This window comes from Synchiropus splendidus, chromosome 2 (genome assembly GCF_027744825.2).
Source record: "Synchiropus splendidus isolate RoL2022-P1 chromosome 2, RoL_Sspl_1.0, whole genome shotgun sequence".
Lineage (NCBI taxonomy): Eukaryota > Metazoa > Chordata > Actinopteri > Syngnathiformes > Callionymidae > Synchiropus > Synchiropus splendidus.
In genome coordinates, this window is record NC_071335.1 from 29974875 (window position 1) to 29995249 (window position 20375).

A 20375-nucleotide genomic window follows, 5' to 3' on the forward strand; every position below is an offset into this window, starting at 1 on the left:
GTCCCAAATATGCTGGCTATTACAAAAATACTTTCACAATGAAAATGGCGCCTGACTCCCAGTTTGTGACGAGGGGCCCCAAGCAAATCACGGTGCCTCCCAGGATGCACAGGATTAGCCTCTATTGAATTTGCTTAGATTGAGCATGTTTAAACAGGAATGCAGATTTGATTTAAAGGTCCAACTATAATCAGATTAACTGTAATGAGAGTTGCCGTCATATATATGTGAGTTGGCCGTGAATTTCCCAGTAGATAAAATGGTGTAGACGTGTCGTCATAGACTCACAAATGTCCTTTTCTTCTCCAGTAAACACCCATTCGGGAAGGCGAGATTCCCCCCGGTCGCCTCTGCGCGCCTGCTGTTAAAGATACCCGACAGTATGATTCTAATGAATATCTTTTTACATGAATGGTACTTTGTGTTAGCAGTGTTGTGTCATGTAAACTCAGATTTGAAAGCGTTTGTTGGGATTGATGGCCCCTACTGTCGGAGAAGATTAGGAATTTAAAATTACATTACAGACCCGCTCTCAGTTTGACCATTCCACAAAGTGACTTCAGTGGCCTCATTCTGTTCAAGGAAGTTCAGCAGAGTTCATCCCTGCTGAACTGAGGCCAGCCACTGTCTCGTTCCTTGTCTCCTACATCTCTCCTCACCCCAGTCCCCTCTTTCACGTATCCCGAGGGGATCACTGGCTCAACTCACACATCCCCCCTCCCCTCCGTCTGTCCCAACCTGTCCTTTCCTTCTGCTTTTTTGGCTACATGATGTCAAGTGTGTTCAGGTAGAGAACGTTTGAACGACGGGGTGTCAGGTTTCTTTGCAAACTCAGAGGCTCAACCACTCGTTTTTAATCTGGAAAAGAGGCTAACAGAGAAGAAGAGAAGAGAAGATATCAGGTAATTTGAGCTGGTGACAGCTGCTTTTTTGTTTTCTTCCTCTTGTCATTCTTAGCTTCAGCTTCTCTCTCTGCCCCGTTAAATTTATACACTGAAGTCTGAAGACGGTCCCTTAATCTACCAATAGGCAAGTTTGACTTACAAATATTTGGTACTTGAATATGACTAGAAACTAGAAACTATCAAACATTTGTGAGTCATGTTTCAATGTGGGAGAAGGGGTATTCAAAAAAGTGAGATCAGATGTGTCATACATGACAACTGGATTAGACTTTAGACTGGGGGACACATATGAACTACCAACTATACTAAATACGTTTTATTTACATTTAATATTTGGTAGTAATGGTGTTTAGAGTGACGTTTTGGTGACTATTTCAGGGTGAAATCGAGTCAGTCGTCACAAGACACAAACTGTGATTCACCTTTATTTTTAAAAACCATTTTTGACTGTATTTCCAGGAAAGGGATGGATTGCTCTCTCAGGGTGAGGAATGAGCTCCTGTCTCAAGTGTAGAAATTGTAGTATCTTGGGTTCTTGGGGTCTTAAGGGAGATGGAGATTGGTCGGCGAATCGGCGCAGCAGGGGTGTCGTGTGGAAGAGGGATCTGAGCCAAAAGGCAAAGCTCTCTAGTTACCGATCAATCTCCATCCCGACCCTCGCTTATGGTCATGAGCTGTGGGTCATGTCAAAAGAACGCGATTCCAGATACAAGTGGCTGTAATTCTTTTTTTTTTAAGACGAGAGGAGGGTTTCTCTTTTCCACGTTGAAAAGGAGTCAATTGAGGTGGTTCAGGCATCTCATAAGGATCCGCCATGGATGCCTCCTTGCTGTTTAGGACTTAAGATTTTCTCCCTCAGACTAAAAAAGTCCGTTACAGGAAAGATTGAGGTGGCAAACAGGGCCTGTACCGAATGATGCAGTTGTTTGGGATGTGGAACACCGTAAGAAATAAACCGCTCCTCGTAATCTTCAGCACAAATGAAGCCTCTTGTTTAAAGCTGTGATTAAAGGTGTCAAACCCTCCTCTCCTCTCTGACAAGCTGTTTTCATTTCTCAAATCACACTCTTCACTCTGCCTCTGACGTCCCCCTCACCACATCCTGGTGCAGACTTCAGAAGACGTCGGCATATTTACAGTTTAACGGTTCTCGCTTGACGCCTTCTCAGGCTTGTGTTCTCACTGCACCTACGTATATACTGTATAGCATCATGGTGGGTTACTGTCCAATCTGTGCAAAACCTGTCTACTTCGGTGAGTAGCTTCATGTGTGGCATTGTTGAAATGTAAATCTGACATCTGTTCCTAATGAATGAAAGCTCACTTTTATATTGATGAAAATGTTCTGACCCTGAATTGAATGACTGATTTTAGCTTGAGTTATCGGAAATGTATTCTGTTTTCTTAGAAAAGTCCCTGTCATTCAAGCATCTATGGCTACAACAGGAAGTAGGTTTTACCTAACACATTTGCATAATGCTGTTTGAATTTTCATCACTGAAACATGACATTTGCTGAAGAAGAAGTGGCACCAAGGATGTTAGCAATAATGTCGAGCTGAAAATATGTGTGACTCATGCTGTTGTTGCAGATATATTGAATTCATATTCATGTAACGCATGTTGGTGCCTGCGTGTTTGTCGGCCAATGAAAAAAAAAGACTCGTTGATCGATTTGTCTAAACCTTACAAGCAATAAATAAAAAGCAAATGGTGAAATGCATTGAGGAAGAACAGGCATTTCACAAGCTGAATGGAAATAATTATCAGTCTACAGTGATGACTAATAACAGTGGAAATCATGCGATGTTTCGCTCAGATTTGTCAATGAGCAGCACTGTGAGCTCATCTTGACTGAGACACGTGACTCTGTACGTTCATATTCACTATGCGTGAATTGTTTAGCTGCACGAAAATCAAGTCCTTTTGATGAGCTGCTGTCAAATATTTTTTAAAGTCCAATCCACTTTCATGTTGTTGTGCACAACTATATTAATCATTATAATTATACTTTCACTTGCATTTTCTGGTTGTATTTGTGACATATCTTTATTGTATACTACATCAAACTTTTAGCGAACCTCAAACCAAGATGGCACATCCTGTCATCTGAGTGTAGCAGAGAAACATACTGTATTGTCATGATGTTGCCATTGATATTTTTATACTGAATGTACTGGAAATAATTATATAATTATTTTGATCGCAGACTAAGTACCGACTACCGTAGTGATTAGTCGACTAGCCAGCATACGGCTCATATGAACTGATGGACACGTCAACATGACTGTAATGTTGTCAACATAAATTAAAATAACTAAAAAAAGTATTTTCAGTGTTGTAAACAATAGTGTCATGTTAAATGTTGTCTTGAAACATGGCATTTGAATTTTAAATTGTTCAAAATGTTTGAAAGATATGTGTCCTCTGATGTGTCCTTTGATGTGTCCTTTGTGAAATGGTTCCATAGTTTGGGTCGCCATTGTCACAGACATTACTCCTTTTACTGGGGACTGTCCGACGAGAATGATGGCGTCACGACTAGTGGACCAATGAAGCTGTCAGTGTCCAATTCATAGTATTTTATAGTTATTAATAGAAAAAATATAGCGGACTGTGTCGACTAGTCGTTGCAGGGAATCGCAGATGAGTCAACACAGCTTTTTCTCTTGCTCAGCCACTTCAGGAAAGACTGAAAATGAGTGGATGTAAAATGAGGGCAGGTTGGCAGCTCAATGTTTGACTCAATGACCATGTGTACTTCATGTAGTACGATCAGCGAGAGGGAATAAATGAATATTAGGATTAGGGTAACATTTGGAAGAGAGCAATGGTGGAGTTGTGCTTATTAATATGAGTCATGGGCTCTCTCCAAATGCGATTTATGCAAGAGAAACTAAAGAATGTGCCAAAAATAGGAATCAAAGTGGCAGAAAAAGCATTGATTATGTTGAATGCTGCTCAGGGACCAACATAAAATCAGACGGATGTCGAGAATGTTGCTTTTGCTGAAACATTACTGAGTGAATAAACATAAACGCACGACAAATCAAAGCAAAGTTTTGGTTAAAGCCTTTTCTCCTTGCATTCACCATCTGCATCAGTGCACGTTTAATCTTGATGCTCAAACATTTCGGCGGAGCAGGTGAGAAGAAACGATCGCTGGGAAGAGATTATCATCCGCTGTGTCTGAAGTGTCAGAAATGCAACCGGCAGCTCACAGCAGGGCAGCACGCTGAGGTACCGGAAACTTCAATTGTTGTGGGATACTAATTCAATGAAATGCAGGGATAAATGAGCCCAGCGCTGATTTGACTTTCTTTCAGTATGATGAGAAGCCCTACTGCTCACATTGCTACTTACGGATGTTTGGCCCACGAAGTAAGTGTTTTTAAATCTTTGAAATAACTGTATTTTTAGCTCACGTGGCTCATATTAGTCCATTGAATGACTGTTTTTATATCACATATCACCCATTCATTTGGGTCAGAGGGGCACAGCACTGTCGGTTTATGCTGGAGGTTTCTTGTTTTTCAATCCAAAACATTTTAAACAACGAAACATTACATTATTCATTTTCTAAGTCTATGAGTTATTTGGATTATTGTTTCTAATGTTTTAACATTTTTGAGTGAAGACTCCTCTCTTCTTCACTGTCACTCGTGTGCAAATTGAAATACTTGTCTCTTTATTTTCATGCATATTTTTTCCTATTACGTTGTGGACTCAACTCAATCTAGGCTCAAGAACCCCTGACCTTTATCATTTGTAAGAAGCATTGTTATAAGTTGTCATACATGACTACAAATATTCATAGCATCTTCTATAAAGGTTCTTTTTTTTCTCCCCTGATAGGTAAAAGGTGATGGATATTACCAAAACAAAACAGACTTGAAGATTTGCATGTGCAGAGACCTCCATTCCCGATTCATAATGGTTTGGTGCCGATAGGTTGGTGAATGTGAATAAACCTGTTTCCAAATTCTTTGGTCGCTGTGGTCAAATATGAAAAGCAAGCAACTTGTGTGCTGGTCTGGATAAAATAAAGCATGAACAAACACATGGAGCAGGTTGACATGCAGTAATGTATTAGCTCAACACATTTAATATTGATATATTTATGCATAATAATTCAATTTGAATCCACTGACAAAAGAAGTTGTTGCAAAGCTTGTAATATAAAACTGCGTAATAGAATGAGAACTAAGCTTGCCATTTTTAGAGATTAGATGCTTATCAGTTACTATGCACAAAGAAGGTGAACAGACTGCTATAATCTGAATTAGAAGTCTGCTCCTTGCATGAAACCCACAGAGACATCCACACTTTGGGAGCTCACTGTCAGTACATTGTTCTCCTCTGCCAAATTCTCAGCAACTGCAGACCGAGTTCTAACAATCCTGGAGTTGGCCCAGAGCTGCAGGCAGACAGAGCAGCCTTGGACAGAATAGGTAAGGTGACTGTAAAGAGCAGGCAAAGAAGGGGGACCTTCTCCTAAAAAGGGAATTTTAGGTGTTAAACGTTTGGCAAGACACATTTCTGGCTGCTGATATGGAATAAAGCAAGCCTTTATTTTCATTGTTGAATCTGAGACAGACGATTGGTGTTGCCATAGTTGTTTACTGTGTACAGAATATTTGCCAGGAAGTTCCGACCTCCCTCAGGATGAGAGTTGATGGGACAGATGAATGCAATCTTGCTCATGGAAATGAGCTTTATGCCGAAAGCATTTTTTTTCTTGTCATGTTTACAGTTTCCTTTTTTTTTTTTTTTTTAAAGATCCATTTCTTGTCTTGTTTACTTTTAGTTTTTCAAAACTGATGATAATTCAGCATATTTCTTTTCTGTTGAAAATATGCAAATAATAATTATTAGTATTATTATTGTTGTTATGCCTCTCTCCATATGTATTTCAGATGCAGATTTGTATAAGCAGACTGTCCAATTATGATGAAGTGGGGAGGCAAAGGTTAGAGGGAAGTGTTGGCTTGGTCGTGCTGGCACAGTAGTAACCTTGTGTGCTTGCCAAAAGAGTTGAAGTCAGTTCAAGCCATGCCTGCTGCACTGCCTTCTCACCCACTGAAATGAGTGAAATTATCGCTAGAGTGAAAATGCTGAGGCAAACATATTTAATTTGTCCTTGAATGCTTCATATCACCTGAGAACGTAATGGACAAAGACCGAGGGAGCATGGAATCCTTTTAGCATCAAGGAGGCCTCACTCTACTTTAATGCTTTTGAACCTGGAATTCACTCCAGATCTGGCCTCCATCCGCCCCTCCTCTACCCGTGTCTCCTTCACCCTCTAACCCCCTACCTTGGGAGATCACATGACTACTTTGATACCAGCTGTCTGACGGTTCATTTGCATGTGTCTCAGCTTTCACAGAGGAGATATGGAGTGCGAGGTGGAGCGATGCTGAGAAGTAGAGATGAGGATTGTGCTACGTTTGGCACAAGATTTCTCTCCAGGAAGCAGTCCTACGACAACATTCAGTAACTGGATTAGATTAGATTAGATTGCCTTTATATTTCCCACGGTGGGAATGATCATTTAGAAACAACATATCCAAGCATTCAACTGAAAAACTCCAGAGTACAATATGCTGCAGCTGCTCCTATTGGCTGCACCTGCAGAAGACTGGACCTTCACAGGAGAAAAGGTGAATGTAAAATGTCATGATGACCGTGGCTCTTCTGGGAATATTGGTCAATTAACACCTGACCTGAGTGCTCTGATCTATCATCCCTCTCAACTCTCCAACAAAATTAAATACAAAATATCATACACAATATCTTCAGCCACCATTGAGCCAGCGGGTGGTTCACCACTTTGCCTTGGCTCCTCGGAGCGCTGCGACTATGTAATGACCGTAGGGACACCCTCAGAGGCTGCTTTCATTTTGGCAAAATGAAGAGCCACTTGGAATTAAACAGACAAGTCGGTTGTCAGGTAGATGGATAGATGGAATATTTTATTCTGACTTTGATCATACTGTTTAATGGTGAGCAGTGATCTCTTAAAAAATATGAAACCTCGAATGATCTATTGTCGTTAACATCCATATACTGATGTGAGCTTCCATTCTTTACTTAAAAAAAAAAAACCAGTGAAAGACCAAAGTGAAAGATTCTGTTGTAAAGGTTTGAGCGAATCGTTCAACCGGTCTTGTATTGTGAAGTGTTACCATCTAGTGGCCAATTCTGAAACTGTTTTTTTTCGGCTCTTTTTTTCTCCCATCTCCACAGTCGCAAGATGGAAAATAAAAACAGAACAAAGCGCTGAAATATTTACCTGCTGGGTAGCAATAAAACAATAGATAAAAGTGAACATTTTCCCACCCATTTTCAGGAGGGAAAGTGAAGAGAGCTGAAGAGGTGGTTAGGATCGCTTCATTGGGAAGTTCAGTAGCTCACCAGCCAAAACTCGTGAACACAGGTGAGAGAAGAAACGTTGATCGACCACCACACTGAAAGCAATGCCTTCCGGCTCAACAGCACTGATCCATTCGTTGTTTTCAACCTCCCCCCTTCCTTCATCCGTGACCCCAAGACACTTGCGTCATCCATCTACGGGCATCGACGTACTTTGGAAACAGTTGTTTCACCGTCGATTGTCATCAAACGCTAATTTCATAAACTGTCATGGTTACGCTTTTAAAAGACGCAAAAATAGTCACAGTTTGAGAGAGAGAAAAAACAAAGATTAAAAATTGATCAAAGCAAGATCAATAAAATCAAGCTAATACAATTTTGAAGTTATTCGTACAATTTTACGGAAATTGACATCAATTTCACGCACAAAAATGTGCATTTATTATTGGTTTTTGTGTGTGTGTGTGTGTAAAATGGTGAAAACGCCAGCGACTCGTTTTCCACAATCCGGGATTCACCGAGTTTACCTGAAGGCAACCCCAGCCAGCGGTTCGCTGCTGACGCGCATGCGTGCTGAGGTGACAAGGAAGCTAAGCGGATGTGAGCGCGCATATGTGGACAGATCGGCGAGAGGAAGCAGCTGTTGCTGAATTAAGCTGTTTAATGGGAGCTGTTCCGTTTGGAAATTAGCCGAATGTCGTCGTAGGTGTGTCGCGTTTAATGTGTCTCTACAAGTGAGCGAAGATGATGTCAGAATGCGACCCGACAGAGCCCTGCGAGCCTGCGGACTCAGCCGTCATGCCGCTGTCGCCGGCGGACTCCGGCTTCCAGCCCACGGAGCCTCCAGGTGACTCGTATGGCAGGAACGGTCCGGGGATTCTGGCGAAGCCGGGGGTCGCCGTGCGCTACTCGGACTCCTGTGAAAGTGTCCTCACCGAGCTGGAGACGGACGGATCCAGCGAGGAGACGCTGCTTCTCCCGTGCCTGACCGGGGGATCGGCGCCTCCGCGGGGAGAGAAGCAGAGCCGGCGGAAGAGACAAAGCTCGTCGTCGGACAAGGACACCGTGGCCTCGCCAGGTAAACACTCCGCGCACAGGTGCTCCGGAGCTTATGACGTGAAGTCGAGAGCTCAGTCTGTGTGGGACTACTTCCTCATCGCTCCGTTTTAAACGACTCGTAGTTTCCCGACATTTATAAACTTAGAAGAAGACATGAAAAACTGTTTTGGACGACGTGTTCCGAACCAGCTCAACAAAGTGTCAGCGTTGACATGGAGACTGTAAATGATGTGTTTGTGTGTGACGTCATACACTTTATAGTCGAGTAGACTCCTGAGCAAACAGAGTTTTAACCTTGACAAATATCCTTTGTCATCAAGCGCACATCAAACGCGTGACCCGGAGGCCAAATCTGGCCTGTGAGGACTTTTAAGGACATCTGACCTAACCATGTATTTTTTTTCTGATTGGTGACGTCATACCCTTAAGTCACAGGAAACAGTGTTTCTGATTCATTTCAAACATCATGCCATCGTGTTCCACCAACAGAAAAAGTCGAAATAATAATAATAATTATTAGCTCATCTCAGACTTCTGCGATTAATCTTAACCTACTGTTGCCATGCAAGCCTGTATTCGTGATTAAAGTTAGTTAAATGTCAGTTTTATTCATTTATTTATCATGTGTGAACGTTTTTGTTTATTTGATATGACAATGTGGAGGTTGATGTGCCAAAAAAACAAAATCCAGACAATAGAAAAAGATAAAAATAAATTTAAAAAGAGCCAAAACAAACCTAGATGTCAGTTTTATTTAAATTAAATGATGTATTTCAGTGTTTTTTTTACCATGGAAAATAAACAAGAAGAGCAGGTCAGAATGTTTCGCTTCCAGATATAGAGCCAACTTTTGGAGCAAGAAAATGTGTCTCCTCTGCGGAAGTGAAAGCTTGATGTGATTATGCATGAGAACTTGCCACTTGATCTAAGATTAGACACGGCCTGTACCGACTGTCTTCTAGTTTGTTCAATCATCACTAACTTGTTCATGTCCGAACGCTAACTGAAAGGATTTGGCTGCTTGTAATATATGAGATTCAGTTGCCGTGGAAACGGCACACATATGCTGATTATGTCAGCTCTTGATCTGGGGCGCTAGGAGGTCACAGGTTTATGTATCGGCAAACAAATGCATGTTGTACAAGGTGGTCAACATTAAGATTCAAGATTTTTATTATCAATTTCAAGTAGGGTGATACTATAAAACTGAAAATTACGTTTCCCGCTCTCTATTTACACTGAAAGAATAAAATGAAATGAAAATAAATCTATGTATAGTAAAATATCAGTATGTGTATGTACAATATACCTGATATATATGAAAATAATTGTTGGGTTTAAGAAGAATGTAGATTTCAACAGTAACAGTAGCATCTCAACTAATGTTTTGTTTTACTGTGAAAGATCATGCCTCCAGCGGTTTACATCACGAAGGAGAATTGCTTTCTGAATTGAGATCAAGATGTTTTTGTCCATTTCCAAAATGTTTTTTTTTCCCCCCAAAGCTTTAAAAAGGCAGAAAAGTGAGTGTCTTAAATGCAGAAACAAGCTCAGCCCTGTGTTTCATTATAATGCCAAATGCCTCAGCAGAACCTGGAATTTATTGAAGTATGTTACATTTCAATCATTAAAATGTGTCCACCGTTTTTGTTTAGAAGATTTAGAACATTGTCTGAACAGAAAGAAAGTTGGCTGAAGACCATATCGAGATGTCATCAGAAGAAATGGCATAGAAATAAACTACGATTATTTTAAACCCGTTATTGCACACCCATTTTAAAACCGTTCTTCTCCTGGGGCAGGCATTTCCTGTCTTACACACATTTAACTTTCAACTTCCCTGCTGGTCCATCGCGATTGCTTTCAAAATCTTAGTTAAAATTTCAATATTGGGTTGCAGTCAACTTCAGTCTGGTCCCTGTAGGGGGTGGAGAGTGAGACCGAGCTGCTGTCCTGCTGTGAAACCTCTGCCGACTCCATTAACTGACCCAGAGGGCTTTCAGAGACAAGCGTTAAAAATGCATAAAGCCTGGGACGGCCAAACCCACACACCCATTCGACAGTCCAGTCCTCGGCATGCTGATAAACACAGAGTGAATATGGAAATATCCACTTGTGTTGTGCTGCAGAGTTTAAAAAGGCTCTCGATAAGATTCCATTTTTAACACTCTGAGGGTGGTGGGGAATAAAAAGGGTTTCATTAGAAAGCACATTAGTTTGTAATTGCAGGACACGTTACACTCGCTTGTCTTCCTCTAATGGGTAGGTGAGTGGAAGAGGTGCCCTACCAGGTGTTCACGCATTCCACCTGTGCCGGGGAGGTGGAACTTGTCTGCACAGAGTGTCATTAGACTCTGGTCACATGCTAAACAAAGACTTGCTGATGACATAAGCCATTCTCTTAATTGACTACAACCAGTAGTTCGAACAATATTTTGAGTTATGCTGTGGATTCAGCAGCTATGTGTAATAAACATGTTCATAGAGTCATTGTTTTATTTTTTTTCTTTGAGCCACGCAAAGTCAACCCATGACAACGCAGTGATGTTTGAGGAAGTAGCTTGCATAACAGCAACAGAGATATTTCAGAATGTCGTGAACTTGGGCTCCCCTCGCTGCATAGATTTGGTATTCATGATGCAACTTTTCAATGTAATCTGCCTATGAAAGCTGTCTCTTAGTCGCTTTAGCGCAAGTCTTCCTCCCTGTCGTAATTTGGCGCTCCTTTCCTCAGTTGCCCCCTGGCTTTGTTTTTGTCAGCTGACTCCACTGCTGTTGTTTCATGTCTCATGTGATGGATGGATTTCTAATATGAATTTGAAACGGTCCACCATTTCTTTTCGCATCATGTGCTCACTGCATGTTCTGTCACTTAGAAATAATTTGCATACAGAACAAATTAATTTGCATATGGTGGAGACAATTGACGCTTATGCAACCTACTGAGTTCAGTAGAATGGCACCTTTATTTAGTGTTTAGGGACAACATGAACCTGATGGCAGGCATGTCAGCAAAAGACTTTAGGATAACAAGAATTATATGACTGCCCTACTTTTCCAATAATGGAGGCAATATTTATGTGACTGTCCACAAACAGGATCTACTTTTATAACTTAGTTTTCACTTCTCATCCCAAACAGTAAAACTTTACAAAGTTCAAGAGGTTCATGCTGAAAATGAAGTGGGTAATAAGGAGCTTACACCTGCGTAACTACTTGTGCTGTCGATGTGAGAGACAAGTGACACCATTCTAATTCACTGGTTTTCTGGTGGAAAGGTGGTGACTAGTTTCAGGAGGTTTGAGTCCGTAATAGGAAACAATTGAAACGATGCTGTCCGAATTCCGACTGACGGGCTTGGTCACCCGATACATCAGACTATGCCAGAGAGCTGAGCTTTTCTGTGGACCTGACTCTTAGTTATGGGAAGAGAGTTGAATGCCCTCTGTCAAAAAAAATACTTGCTTGTTTCAACGACGTTTTGAGCACTCAAGCAGCGAGTACTCAAGCAGGGCTTTTAGCTCAAACCACATGGGGTTGACCTTTTTTTTAAGAAGTCTATCGGAGCTTTTACTCACTTTGACGTAAAATTTTGGTTCGTTCCACTGAACTCGGAAGTCGGCCAGCCGAGCGATAGTTACTATTGGCACGTTCTGCACATACGGGTTGAACATTTAGAATTACATTGCAGAAACATTTCCATATGTGTCGAACAACCAGAATTCAAACATTATCTGTGGCGCAACTCGACAAGATATCAACAAGCTGGTTTTCACGTTTGGAAAATTATGTTTTGCGTTTTTAAATGCAAAAGTATGAGCTAATACTAGCCGACGTTTCGGCATCCATTCATATGGGGAATTTTTTTCAGTGTTTTTTTTCAACCAAAGGTAGAAGCCCGTCCCATTATGATTTACACCATGTTGGTGTGACTCCCAGTTCGACAGCATTACCGTCAGAAAATGTGCCGACAATTATAGAGAGTAGTACTACATGACTTAGACGACCAATCGGATACTTTTGGAGCTCTTCCATTTTTCATTTCTACACTTCTTAATCGAAACCCGCTTCACATGGGGCGTGTCGCTCGGGATGTTGGGCCCTCACTGACCCTCCGGACACAATTGTGATATATATCCCCCCGCTGTGCTCGCAGCAGGCGTACAATTACCATTCTGTGCCGAAAGAGTGTGGAGAAGTAGGAAATGTCCCATTTGCATCTGAAAAGAAAGCAGCCAAAGAAGCTAGTGATGCAGGTTGGGCTCCTGTTAAGAACCTCAAACAGGGTTAAGGTGACGAATAGTGTTTAGGTTAGGCATTCAGTTTGCTGTGAGAATTAGAAACGCCCTCAGCTAATATGCACATGTCAAAGCAAATGCGGATCAGTTCTAGGTCAGACCATGATAATAGGGACTTCTTCAACACAGGTAATAACGTTTGGCAAGCGCTGCTCTCACTGCACAAACTAGCTTGAAATGCATCATGGATCCTGTAAAGCTTTTCATGAGTCAAACCACGTACGTCAAACTCAAGCCTGGGGGCCAAACGTGGCCCCATGCGCGATCAAGTTTCAAGTCAATAAAATGCTGTGTAATGTAGATGATAATCCACGTGTCTCAAAGTTATAGGTGAGTCAAAACCAACCCTTTTATTTCCAGGAGCCAATGGTGGGGAGTTTAACCATTTCCCTGCCGATCCGGAGTTTGCTGACATCATCCAAAGGGCTGAACAGGCCATTGAGAACGGCGTCTGTCCAGAGAGGATATCCCAGGGGTCCAGTGGAAGCTACTTTGTCAAAGATGCAAAACAGGTAAGGAACTAAGTAAGCTGCACTAGTCGCTATCTTGCCCCGTGGATCACTTATCGGCCTGTTGAGTTTGGAATATTGACTTTAAAATGTGTTGTGTGCTGCTCTTATCTACAGAAAACAGTTGGAGTTTTTAAACCAAAGTCAGAGGAACCCTACGGTCACTTGAATCCAAAATGGACCAAATATTTTCACAAGGTACTGTATTTCATCATAGTTTGCACGCTCCCTCTGAGCCTCAGTAGTTTCCGCCAGGGATTTCCTTCTTCTGTCCAAAAAAAACATACTGATTTTACTGGATGAATCTTAACTAAAGCCTGAAGCCCAGAGTTACCCTGACATCTGGGAACTAGTGGCCGAGAATGACTGAATAAATTCTGCTTTTTTTTTTAACCTCATGGTTTTACTTTTTCATGGGCAGGCAGTGACTCATGTTGACTGTACAATTGTTTTCTATGACGCTGTATTCCACACTTTTTATGCCTCCTCTCCTGCAGCTCTGCTGTCCCTGTTGCTTCGGTCGAGGCTGCCTATTGCCCAACCAGGGTTACCTCTCTGAGGCCGCTGCTTCACTCGTCGACACCAAGCTGTGCTTGGGAATAGTCCCGAAAACCAAGGTTGGTCTCTGGGTCTATATTTAAACGTGTTTGGGAAAGTGGCCAGCTGTGACCACCAGCACATGAACGCTGCTCCCCCTCCGCTCCCCTCCTCTCCCCTTCTGTTAGGTGGTGTACTTGGCCAGTGAGACCTTTCATTACAGTGCCATCGACAGAGCCAAGTCTAGAGGAAAGAAATACGCCTTGGAAAAAGTGCCAAAAGTTGGACGGCGGTTTCACCGAGTGGGTCTTCCACCCAAGGTGAGAAATCAAAATCTCATTAGACAATAAGTCTAGCATATTAAAAGAGTCATATCTTTGTCTCGTCTTGAAGTGAGATCATGTGTCATTCACATCAACTGAATTGCAAAGGCTCTATTCGTTTTCCTTGTACCCTCAGGTGGGTTCCTTTCAGCTCTTTGTGGAGGGCTACCGGGAGGCGGACTACTGGCTGCGGCGCTTCGAGGCCGAACCTTTGCCAGAGAACATCAGGAAGCAGCTGCAGTCTCAGTTCGAACGGCTGGTGGTGCTGGACTACGTCATCAGAAACACAGGTGACTGCGTCACTCTTCCACGCTGCCACGTAAACATGCTGGCTCATGCACATTCTCTCTGTTGTCATCGCTGTCAGATCGAGGAAACGATAACTGGTTGATCAAGTATGAGAAGCCGGGAGACTCGGAGGGACCGAAGGTGAGGTTTGACTGCTGCATACTTGAGAACTTTATTGTACTCTTGGAGCAACGTCATTTTTCTGGTGTTCTTGAAAGTGTCTTTATTTAATGAAATACTGCCGTTTGTTTGTCTCTTCTCCATCACTATTGATTCTATTGTGTACTACTTTATTAGTTTCATTATGTTTGTTGGAAAGTATTATGCTTATATATAAACGCTGCCCACCATAAGACCCATATTTCTTCAGACAAAGCCCCAACTACTATCAGTTCATTGAGTCAGTGAGCTGGCTCACCGTCTTCTAATGCAATGCAAGCTCGTCGCTCCAGTTTGTGCCTTCCTTCTTCTGCCATGTTCTGGTCCCCAATACGAAGCCAGTACATCTACCTGTCACAGTGGTGCTTTTGACCCATGAGTCAGATGGATTTTCTAACTCGATTTGAGCCTCCATTTTCGTTGATCTACTCACTATCAAAAGCAAATAGCTTGTGCTGTACTTGTGTGTGTCAACAGGCAGTTTCCCATTGCCTCACTTGTAGAAGCTCATGAGTGATTGATGCTGCTATATCACTTTGCCCAAGTGACCTTCTGCCGGTGCGGGTGACCGCGCATCATCAATCATCATTACCAAATCATTGATGAATGAGTAAAGGTTGTCGTCCATCTGCTCTTTGGACGGTGATCAATAAGTGCCGTGGTGGCCTGTCATTAATCTTGTGCTGCGCTCCTCTCCCGCCTGTCGCTGCAGGACCCAGACTGGCCAGAGAACAGCACAGCAGCGTCCTGCATCAAGATCGCAGCCATCGACAACGGCCTGGCCTTTCCCTTTAAGCACCCTGATGAGTGGAGAGCCTGTACGTCCACCTCTCCGTCTAACACGCCGCCGACTTACAAGCTGACAGCACCGTGTCTGTCTTTTAGATCCCTTTCACTGGGCCTGGCTCCCACAGGCTAAAGTGCCCTTCTCGCAAGAGACCAGAGACCTGGTGCTGACCCGGCTCTCCGACATGAACTTCGTCCAGGACCTCTGTGAAGATCTCTATGAAATGTTTAAGGTGGTGATCTTCATCATTTCTTAGCGATGAATGCGAAGACCAATCTGACTCTGTCTCTCGCTCCTCAGACGGATAAGGGCTTCGACAAAACCATGTTCGAGAGACAAATGTCCGTCATGAGGGGACAGGTGAGTTCTCCTAGTCATTCTTCACACACACTCTCAACAAGATGCTCTTAATGGAGACAGGCTTTTTTTTTATGGCTGCACAACTCAGAAGCGTCACCACACTTGAAGGTCGATGGTTATTTGAAGGTCGATATGTCCCTGTGTGAATGGGTGATTCAGTGTCAAGCGTTTTGTGTTCTGACAAAGAATAGACGTGCGTTTTCTATAGCGGAACTGTTTTACCAGTCCACCCCAGATCATGAACGCTGATCCCTCTGCGCTGGTACTTGAACCACCAGAACCATATTTCGGTTGCTAGAAAAAGTTTCATGTACATACAGAATTATTTGCCTTCATGTTTCACTGTCAATTTACTCCTCTTGGAGTGTAGTTCATGAAAATATTGCCTCTATCTTTGACAATACTTAGCTGAGAAAAGTCCATTTGCTATGAGTAGAAATAAAGTTATCATTTAAATATAGCAACATCTACGTATTATCTAAATTATAATGTACTAATATTTTTAAAAATATGTGAGAAAAAGATTCATAAAAACAATATTGAACTTAAAAATGTTTGAATGTTGTGAGGAGAGATACGATGAAATGCTATTGGATCAATGAAGCCTAATCTAACCAACCTGGTGTTTATGAAGTGTAAGGTGACATTTACAGGAATGAATGCTGCACTTCACGCCACTGAATAATTCTCTGTCATCCAACTGTTTCCACCCGCTGCAGCAATCTTGCTTCGGTTGTCTTTTATCCTCAATCACAAATTTATTTTAGGCCTCCATCCTCTTCACATCCTATTTTGGATCTCCTCTACTCGCATGTCTGCTGAGTGACCCACTTGCAGTTGCTCTTTATCAGAACTTACTGTAGTTCTCTGCACTGATCTGATCCCCTGTTCAATAAAAATATTGCCTCACGCCACAAGCCTTCCAACTCTTGCCGGCATGTTGCTGCCACTCTGCGGTATTGTTCTGTGGCCGTAGCCGGAGCCTCAGCACCTGAAACCTGAAGCCAAACAAACTCTTATGCGTCCAGTGAAAGTGATACTCTGCGGTCCTGTCTGTCCACAGGTGCTGAACCTGACCCAAGCCCTGAAGGACGGCAAGAGCCCCATCCAGCTGGTACAGATGCCCCGTGTGGTGGTGGAGCGCAGCCGCTCGGGTAGCCAGGGCCGCGTGGTCACTTTGGGCAACGCCTTCACGCAAACCTTCCACTGCAAACGTCCCTTTTTCACCTCTTGGTAGAGGAACCACTTGAGCGTGATGAATGAAGGGAATGATTCTTCGCGAGGAAAACCTTGAGCGTGATCCGCAAAGAAGTCGGGCACAAGGTCACTTCCTAATTTATGAAGCTGTCGTTGTGATATCGGCATTCCAACCATTTGTGGTTGCCATGGCGACTTGAATGAATAAGGGGCTTTTCACACAGACTGGGTTTGTCAATTGTTCCGAGGAGGATGGCGTGATCCTCACTCAAGAGCCACAGTGGCGTCTTCAGCGTGCTCCTAACCAGCAGCTTGAGATTCTCCACCGAGCTCATGCTCCCAGTCTTGTTTTGCCTTGCGTGTTTGCTTTTGGAAAATGGAAATGAGCTCACGCTCCACCGGAGGTGTTTGACTGGTGCAGTCAGAGCTCTGCTTCAACCTCGCGCCGCGTCAACGAAGCAAACCAGTGTCCTCCACCGTCACTACTGCCAAAACCTGTCTGTGGAAGGACGAGTGCGCAGCCTCTTGATGAAACTTGAATAGAAGCCCGGAGGAAAAGGCTCGGACTTTGAATGTAAACAGTTTACTCTTTCTAGACTTCCCGAACATTTCAAGACACATGCACGCCGACGTCTTTCTCCTCTCAAGATGAATGTATTGGCTGTCATGCTGTGTTGGATTGCCGGCGTGCACGAGGAGACCCTCACTCTGAGACGCCGCGTTTCTTATTTATGCATCTTGATACTTTTCATGATTGTACCAGAATAGTTGTATATTTAACAGATGATGAATAAAATACATTTGGGAATTAAAGATGGATGGATCACCCCTTTTTTGTGTCGCCAGCGGGTGTCAGCCGTGTTCACATGTGGGTTTAAAGTCAAGACCATTTTGGGATACTCGGTGTCTTCCGTTAAAGGTTTTATGTTCTTAGATTGTTTGACTGTATGTGGTGCAGACCACACCTTTGACTCCACAGTGGGATTCCTATGCAGTAGCTGGGGACTTGAAAGGACTAGGTTCTCCATGTCCTACACGAAATAGGCCCAAAGCTCCGCCTTCTTGAGACACATGGCAACCGATCTGGGATCCTTGTCCTTCTACAGGTGGTAGAGGCAGTTTTCACAGAAGGTATGGGGAGTCTTGCTACTGTAGTCGCGAAAAGAGGAAGTCTGTGAAGGAAGTCTTGGTCGGGTATTCTTGAGCAACTCAAAGGCAGTTGAAACCATCTCTATAACACAAGACTTGGGCTGTAAAGCTGTGTGCAGGTGAAGAGCAAGGCTTTCAGGACAGCAACAGTCAAGCTCCAGAGGACGCTTCACTCCCAGACACATGAAGCTGGTGGGTTCTTTAAAGCAAACTGAAACTCTCTGCAAACTGACCCCATCCCGCTGTATACCATATAACAAACACCTGCTGGAGATGCATTTCAAAGGCTGACAAAAGGAGATGAGTAGCTGGAGACAGGGTTTCATATGGAGGCGGAGCCTACCTGGGCGTTCAGCCACTGAAAACAATTCTCTTAGCAGCTAAACCACAGATGTACGGCATAGAATGGAAACTTGAGCTGCTGGTCAATTGGAAGGAGACAAAAGTTGTTACTAATATGAACGGTCTGGATGTACCTTCACACCATCTTAACTTCAAAAGCCACTGATCTACATGTAAAGCCAGTGTACTAGTATTCGTGCGCAAGGCAAACTCTCATGCTGCTACGAGCTTCAGTGCAGTACGACAGACCCCAGATTTCATCGGGGGGACTGACTCACCAAGGGGTCTCTGGAGGATCCAATGGTCCCTAAGATGAGATGTTCAAGTCTTTTCTTGCTCTTTATTACTTTCATTGTCGATCAAGGGCTACAATTTTGACTTTCCTCCATCAAATGGAGCCACTTTTTGACAGAACTTGAGAGACAGAGGGAGGTCGTGGTTGTCGGTGGAAACCAATCGAGTGTGTCGGCGTGATCACACCCTTTAGTAAACGCTATGTCACAGTCAGGAAGCCACGTTTATCTCACAGATGCTACGGAGGAGGATAAACAAGTGTGACGGAGAATTTCCATGTATGTCCATCAGTTGTGTGTGGTTTTACCCGTGGCCGCCTTTGTGATGCTCATTTGAGTCCAATAACAGTAGCTCCAGGTGTCGCTGGTGGTTATTTCAGTTTTAAAATGTCATCAATCCTGTTATTTATTTACATTCCTTTAAAAAATGGAAGTGTTTTTTTGGTTGAGAAATGCAATTTGTTTTCCATTTTCTCTATATTTCTGGTTGCCATGGTCTTTGTTGCAGGATAATTCCATGAAAAACACAAACATCCTGGGAACATCAACTCGTGATTTTACGGCTGTAAACAAGAGAACTTCCGACACAGAAGCGGCACTTACACTAACAACCCGCCCCCTCGCTGTCACACACACGCGCTTCATCGCGGACATTAATTATGCGTCATGTGACCAGATCAAGCCTCGTCCACGTGCGGAGAAACACGTGGACCAACACGCCCACTGCTCTTCCTTCCCACGCGCCCACCACTCACACGCTCACTCACACACCGAGGTGCCTAGGTGCGCATCTGCAGGAGAGCCGGGCAAAAAAACAAAAAACAAAAACGTGTTGCCACAGCGCCTGCGTCACGTGACTTCTGCCTTCGAGAGACGCCTGCTGCCCTCAAGTGGTTGATAATGGCGTTTGAGTTATCAATATTATGGTTTTATTATTTAGACTTTGCTACATTTGATCATTGATCAGTTGAACAAAATAATATTTCTGATTTATTAAAAAAAAAAAACGTTTTTGGAGCCATGTTTTTTGGCGCGAATGAAGCTTGACGCCGCTGGAGAACCAGTGAGTCCAACAACACAAATCGTTGCCACATGACCCAGTGTGTGTTTGTGTGAGTCTGTCTGCTCTGACGCTTCACAGGCTGCCAGATAACTTCATCTGGGGACACGCTCGTTCTGCACAGTCCAACAGTCCAACTCCTGCAAATGAAAAAACACCTGACATTTCACCTCAAACTGACCACTTTATTATTATTATTATTATTATCTAATGGCAGTGAACCTCATTTTGGGAGCGAATGAACCTTGGTGAAGCCCATTGTATTTGATAACATATGAATTAGTGGCCACTTATTGATTTATTTTTAGTAACCCCGACACTACTATCAACTATCATCAGGTTAAAAAGTGACGTCAGGTTTGACGCTTAAAAAAAACAGAACAAAACAAACGTTCAATTCCAGAAGGAACCAGGAGATGGCAGGGGAGTGTGGCGTTGGATCCCTGACGTGGCAGTGACTGCGTTGTGGAGCTACTGAAGGCGAAATGAAATCCGACCGACGGTTCAGATGCGAGTACCTTTGTGGAACATAGGGGAGAATAAACACCACCATGAATAAGTTGCAATGAGTGGGCACATGTTATTGTTGCGGGTAGGTTTTTATATTTTTTAAATTGCTTTATCAGTCAGATTTCTGTTTGCAAGCTCACCATCTTGTTTCTTTGTGGTTTTTGGTGTTGAAGTTTTGTTTTTCATCTCTAAAAAGTGAATACTTCTTTTTTCTTAAACCACCTC

At 43.1% G+C, this 20375-nt stretch overlaps 1 protein-coding gene and 1 long non-coding RNA gene across 2 annotated transcripts; both read left to right on the forward strand.

Annotated features, from left to right (window-relative positions):
* The first annotated feature begins 2015 nt into the window (after nucleotides 1–2015).
* Nucleotides 2016–4831, forward strand: LOC128754530 (uncharacterized). The gene is made up of 4 exons (XR_008413929.1): nucleotides 2016–2159; nucleotides 4050–4144; nucleotides 4231–4285; nucleotides 4760–4831. It is a non-coding gene; the product is annotated as an uncharacterized LOC128754530 (long non-coding RNA).
* A 3036-nt stretch (nucleotides 4832–7867) lies between these two features.
* On the forward strand, nucleotides 7868–17596 carry LOC128754087 (phosphatidylinositol 4-kinase type 2-beta-like). Its single transcript, XM_053856421.1, has 11 exons — nucleotides 7868–8357; nucleotides 12997–13148; nucleotides 13263–13343; nucleotides 13643–13762; nucleotides 13871–14002; nucleotides 14142–14295; nucleotides 14373–14434; nucleotides 15165–15270; nucleotides 15338–15471; nucleotides 15540–15599; nucleotides 16663–17596. The coding sequence occupies exons 1-11, from the start codon at nucleotides 8024–8026 to the stop codon at nucleotides 16834–16836; spliced, it is 1509 nt and encodes a 502-aa protein (XP_053712396.1). The 5' UTR covers nucleotides 7868–8023; the 3' UTR covers nucleotides 16837–17596.
* The last annotated feature ends 2779 nt before the right edge of the window (nucleotides 17597–20375 follow it).

What these genes read in the sequence shown, in the direction of transcription:
- LOC128754087 (XM_053856421.1), top strand. Translation starts at nt 8,024, where the DNA reads ATGATGTCAGAATGCGACCCGACAGAGCCCTGCGAGCCTGCGGACTCA. An exon ending in GGACACCGTGGCCTCGCCAG is followed by an intron (nt 8,358 to 12,996) that starts GTAAACACTCCG and finishes TTTTATTTCCAG; the next exon opens with GAGCCAATGGTGGGGAGTTT. An exon ending in GGACCAAATATTTTCACAAG is followed by an intron (nt 13,344 to 13,642) that starts GTACTGTATTTC and finishes CCTCTCCTGCAG; the next exon opens with CTCTGCTGTCCCTGTTGCTT.